The sequence below is a fragment of the Acyrthosiphon pisum genome, chromosome A3, assembly GCF_005508785.2.
Source record: "Acyrthosiphon pisum isolate AL4f chromosome A3, pea_aphid_22Mar2018_4r6ur, whole genome shotgun sequence".
NCBI classification, from domain to species: domain Eukaryota; kingdom Metazoa; phylum Arthropoda; class Insecta; order Hemiptera; family Aphididae; genus Acyrthosiphon; species Acyrthosiphon pisum.
In genome coordinates, this window is record NC_042496.1 from 37,171,679 (window position 1) to 37,178,241 (window position 6,563).

General features: G+C 33.0%; 1 protein-coding gene across 1 annotated transcript in view; it reads right to left on the reverse strand.

Moving 5' to 3' along the window:
• Positions 1–1,711: 1,711 nt before the first annotated feature.
• Positions 1,712–6,563, reverse strand: part of LOC100570786 (paired mesoderm homeobox protein 2A) — a 44,470-nt gene continuing 39,618 nt past the window's right edge. The window contains exon 4 of the mRNA XM_003242889.4: positions 1,712–4,042. Within this exon, the coding sequence (XP_003242937.1) occupies positions 3,642–4,042 (401 nt within the window). The 3' untranslated portion in view covers positions 1,712–3,641. The remainder of the gene's footprint in view (positions 4,043–6,563) is intronic.

The window sequence follows — 6,563 nt, forward strand, 5'->3', positions numbered from 1 at the left end:
TTTATGGGTGAGGTTATAAACGTTCAATATTATATTATGCCTACGATAACTGCTTACGATGTAATATTTTCCTAAATACTTTCGTTTTCCAGTCGATTGTATGGTGCACTCCGAGTTTGCCCCTCTGAACAGTTACCTATTTAACTACCTAGTATTGTATTATGTGTAATATGTAATAATATAATAAGCTTATGTCTGCGGTAATGTGACGCTGGTCCATTTAATATGAAGAGCTCAGGCCCGGAAAGACCTACGGTGGCTGTAAGATGTGAAAAATTTGGGGTTCCCATATTTTACTGTAGAACTCTGTAAAAATATTTTTTTAACATTTAAATAATTGTGTTCTTACAATTTTTTTGTTCAAGAATTTTACATTTTTCAATTAATATACATAAACATAAGCCCATAGTTATTCAACTTGTTAAAATAATATTTTTTAACTATTTGTACATTTCTATTGTACCCATATTATGTGGCAATATTTAGAAAGACAATAATAAAATAAAATTGCATGGAATTTATTTAATTAACTAACGTGTATAATTATGTAGCACCCGCACTAATGTATGGCCCGACGCCCCGACTGATATAAACAATATATTAAAATTAAACGACAGAACGACCGAACGACGACTAAAATTCGAATAGAATCTAACTACAATCTATAATAGTATCGTAGAATCTTGTACATTAATCATAACACAATTTTTTTACAGTTTGCATTTTGTGGGAAATCCGTGATCAATCGCTATTCTATATGCTGTAGCCTATAGTAATATTACACCGCTTATGCCTTAATTCGGGCCTAGAACAATCCTATAACGTCCAACATCACCGCAGCAGCTGCACCGAAAAATGAAAAAAACGATCTAGGTCTGAAAAAGCCTATAATATAGTTCAACACCATCGTTGATGATTATAATATGAAAGATCGTCGCCCACGACTGCAGCAGTTATACCGTGAAGAAACGATTTGTGCGGACACCTTTATCGCGTAGCATACACCGCGGCTATTTTGTACGTATTTTTAGACGTTTCCTAATCCTATCGCATCGTAAAAATAATAACAAAAATAATATGACGACACGGTTCGTCGTACCCGTATGATATTGGGTATTAATAAAAAGACGAGTAAAAAATAAGAAAAGAAGAATTCCAAAAATATCCAACGATCATACCTATACATGCACTCTCGCCACTCTCGTCTTGGCAACACTACTACTACTATACTACTACTGTAGTTGAATGCATCAGCGGTGTTTTAAGATGGGTTTACGAGCGCGATCACGTTTTTCTTCGATCTTGAATAATATTAATCTCCCCTGTATAATTCGACAGTTCAAACACAAAATAATAAAACCGTAGGACGTAGGTGTGTATATCCGGATGGGTCGTACAAGTATATAATATATTATAACACACAAGTTCCCAATGGCCAAGGAGGTACAACCGGACCACCATAGTGTTAAATCTTAGGTGTAATTAACCTAACAGTTAACATATTATATCAACAGAATGCCACCAATATATTATAATGATAAAAAATAAAAATATCATCGACTTCAGAAAACACGATACGCCTTCCAACACAAACGCGACATTGAGTCCAAACACAGACAACATACCAGCAATACCACTTCTAAAGAGACACCGACTTATACTATACAATTTAACAAAGTAAAAAAAAAATTACGTATGTCTAATTATAATATAACCATTTAAAAATATTATAAGTCTATTACTGTTATTGTAAAGTTTTTAAAATTAACAACATTTGTTTTTTAAAGATCAATAAAAAAAAAAGTATGTAAACCTAACAGTTACTTATCGGTACACTGCTCAATCGGTCAAGAGAACCCAACGCGTTCTAGGTGTATAATAAATGCAGTGGACCGGAACTTTTTCTAAAAATTCTATTTGAAAATCACAGATTTTTCTCGATTGTCTTTCACCGGTTGGACTAAAACCCATACGGCTAGTTAAATCAACAACTATAAATTCTATCTCACCATAATATATTTTATTATTGGGCCTTGAGTAAACTCAAACAGATGATTTCGAAAATTACCACTGATAACTAATTTGACACCCACAAGGACATTTGATGGTGGTCGCTATTTCTTATCATTATTCTACTTATACTCACTTACCGAGCGCAAACGAAGCAAGTAAAAACTTTAAATTAAAATTTTTTTTCTTGGAATCCGGTTTTCTTATAATTATTGTTGAAAGAACTCAGGAAGTATTGCTAAAATATGCACTCAAAAACATACACACACACACATATACAGACACGCACATTAAATATGTCGGTGCCTCCAAAAAATTTTATACTCGGGCAACTGCCCTTTCCCCTGACCTTTTTCCTCCCTCGCTTAACACGACACTGCAGAGGACGGCCGAGCGGTTACCGAATCGGTTACATAATATGTTTATACACTCGAACGATTAACCCCACAAAACGATACACTATACGTCTATACGCGGGTGGCGTATTATCGACCATCAAAGTGCACTCCGATGTTCGTCGTTTTCTCCTATACTTATATAGAACGGGAAATTCGAGGGGCGTGTTTATATTATATACTTTTTGGGGTTGGCCTCAACGTACCCGCCCCGTGTCTATATAATATATTATATACATTATACCTTATATCTATAATATAATATATAGACAGGCACATAGTTTAAATGGTTGTCGCACAATACCGACCGAATACAGTCGCGGGCTACAAATATATTATAAATAACTATAAACACGTGGTGAAAATACGCGATCGCAAAATATTTTTTTATATAATAGGAATATAATATTATCGAGGGTGTTATTATTTTTGGATATTATTATGCACGCGATTTCGGACAAAACCGACGATCACCTCTCTTCGGCAACACTTGGCGTGGATCTAGAAAGCTGAAATGCGTGGGGGCTAAAAGACACCCCCTCATAGATCCATTCCCGGACAACACAGTCACCCCCACGGCAACACCTGGCGTGGATCTAGAAGCTGAAATGTGTGGGTGCTACAAGACACCCCCTCATAGACCCACTCCCGGACAACACAGTCACCCCCCACAGCAACGGATACGATAATATATATAATATATAAACTTTTAAGTTATAACTGTACAACACCACATGACTTATGACGGTTTTCGAATTCATACCCTTTCGTGATATTATATTATTACCTACACCTACCGAATCTCATATTATACCATTAATTCCTACTTGAAACATTATTATATTCCACGAGAAGAAAACAAAATATATATTAAAAGATCAAAATAAAAGTACAGTATACAATATAATTTTTATGGTTTATTCTCACAACGCGTAAGACAATCTTTGCTTAAAGTATCTATTAACAACACTGTGTACAATATATAAATGATTTTTGTATATTATATTATTATTTATAATAATATTAATATTATGTACAAAATGGTGAAATGCGATTGTTGATAATCGTGCAGCATGTGTATGTAGGTAGGTACTGCAGAGCAACTCTTCGAAGTTTCAGTGTAGGTACCTACCATATTATTGTTGTGAATATTTTTTATTGTTATGATTTAATAATATTATACCTAATATTATTACTGTAGTAACCAAGTTTGCCCGCGGTTCAATGCGGCGTAGCTCAGAACAAGACGTGGTTGGACCCGGCTGGTCCGCCGCCCGCACCGCCACCGCTGACCTTGAGCGAGTCGGAACCGAGCAGGTAGCCGGCCGGTCCGGCGGCGCCCAACAGGCTGAACGGGTGGTGAGCGAACTGTTGGTGATGCGACGTCGGCGAGTGGTGGTGATGGTGGTGATTGTGATTGTGTGTTCCGCCACCGCCGCCGTTCATCTTGTGAGCCGGCGAATTGTTTCCCGGAGAACCGTTTCCGCCGCCGCCGCCACCGCCGCCTCCACCGCCGCCGCCACTGCCACCACCGCACTGTTGCTGAAGCTGGTGGTGGAGCTGCGTGTAATTCTGGCCCTGGCCCAACAGCCATTTGTTGTTGTTCACCCCTTCCGACTGCTCAGACATTTTTATCGCTGCAAAACAAAATAAACGTATTTTAGAAACTCGAATGTTTACTTAATGATTTTAATAACTAAATATAATAAGTTTAGGTATACTGCAAAATGCAAAAATCCTTCGAATTCGCGCCCTATTGCCGTTATTTAAGTATGACATGAGATAATATAGCATCAGGTATGTGAGGGCATATAAGTATTAAGTACCTACTGCGTGTTGCCCAATTTTTAAACTTGATTGATAAGGCAAAAAATAATGGATCTATACCTATCCAAAGACCAAAATACTGATTTTTATGTCCTACGAATACAATTTTACAAATAAAAACAACATTGTTTACATTGTTATACCTATTTTATCATAATGTATTGATGTTTCACTCAAACACACATTTTTAAATGAAAAACATTTATTCCGCTCAGAATCCAATACAAATTACGAACATTTTTTAAAATATTAAATATCAACACTATTATTATTAAAATTATGGTTTGTAACCATAGTTACAACTCTCTTATCGTAGGTACTCAATTATTGGTTAAGGCTGATTGCGTAACGTATCTACGTTATAATTTTTTTGGGTACACGATAGCGTACGCTTTTTAACAAACAATGGACTGTCAAAATTACCCTAAGAGGCTAAGGATTACATGTTTGCGTACAATATTCTGTGCAATGTTGGCATTTATTAAAACTATATTATAACTTAAGTTTTTAAAACAAAAAAATATGCATTATTATTATTATTGATAAATATAATTAATTGGAAAAAGCTTAGTCGTTACTATGGATTCTTCAACTATAGGTACCTAGTGATACTATTAGGTTAATTCATAATTGTAAATTAACTGATTAATTAAGTTAAAAAGTTAAAACTTTCGTTTCTATTATAATATAATAATAAAAATAATTAAAAATTAAATTGTATAGTATATAAATCTTACTAGAAGACATTTTAAATAATAGTACTTGTAATATACAATGTGAATTTATTTAATTTCTGAATTTTGAAGTTTTTAAATATAGGTACCTACTTATAAAGACCATATTTTTGAATTCTTCAGATTTTTCTACCATACTTAAGGAGTGTCCTTTGGCAATACTTCTGTTTAGGTAAAATACTTAAATTAAGTAATAAAATATTTTGGACACTGTATTATTTATGGTATACATAACACACAGTAATTTAACGCATCGTTCAACTTAATTATACGGAAATCAAAAGTGTTATGCTACAAATTACTTTTAAATTGTTCTGTTTATTGTATATCATTATTATAAATTATAATAGTATAATGGTTTTGGTTGCGTGCGGAATACCTAACTATTTTTCATAAATGTAGGCTACCACTAAAACATGAATAGTGAAATAAATAAATGAAGTGAATTCTTTGGTAAAAAAAAAATTATTAATATTTAAAGTTAAATATACATTACAGCTTTTTAACAATCAATTGCAAAAACATTTTTATTCATAAAACTAGTATTTTTTTTTTACAAAGGTATTATAAAATGCTTCAACTTTAGGCCCCAGTGTGCTGAAACATTTTAAAGTTAAATAAATGAAAAAAAAAAAAAAAAAAACTTTAGGCCGTGTCATTTTTACGTATACGCATTCACATAAAATGAGTTATCAAATATAAAAAAAAAAAACTTTAGATCATACATAAAATTAATATACTGCAATGTAGGTGTAATAGATAACTATATAATATAATGATGATAACGTATATAGAATATACATATATAATATTATAATTATTATACAGTACATTATTCATTGAACAAAAATGTTAGCTTCGCAAAAACGTTGGCTTTGCTCATTTTGTATGTATACAATATGCATACGTAGCTATACAAGCTATAGCCACCGATTAAAATTGTACAAGCGCACAATTTGTACAACGTAAAATTACAATGTTTCACGTTTTATAAAAAGCCAATAAAACTTTTGAATTTTTAATATTACGCGTTCGTAAAAAAAATATACTACCTATATATGTATATTTATACTGACTTTTTATACTGATTAAAACATTATACGACGATTTTTTCTGAACGTGTATGTAATGTGTAAAATATATTTCATAGTTTTTATAAAACACACAACGAATAATGTATCGTTATTCCTTTTATTATTATTATTATGTAGCGTTGAATAATACAATTACCTTTAGATTCACTCTACAACGGAGCGTTAAATTACAGAGAAAAAAAAGTCGAGCGAATTAATGTAATAAGACGAATGGTTGATGTTGATAGGTAAGAATAAGAATATGATATACTATTTCAGTAGTACTCCGTCGAACGGCCAAACCATGTGAACATAAAAATCATAGTTAGGTTTGTAAGCTTATAACATTTTGCTAATGATTTCATAAAGTACATCTTAAGGGGATTCGATACCGTGATTTTCTGTTTTCGTCTAACACACGCGTGACATAGTGTTTTAGACGTGTTTTTTGCCAAACATACCAAATGATCTAATGAAGCGATAAGAATTCGTGAAAACAGATTTGAATTTTCATCAAGTCTACT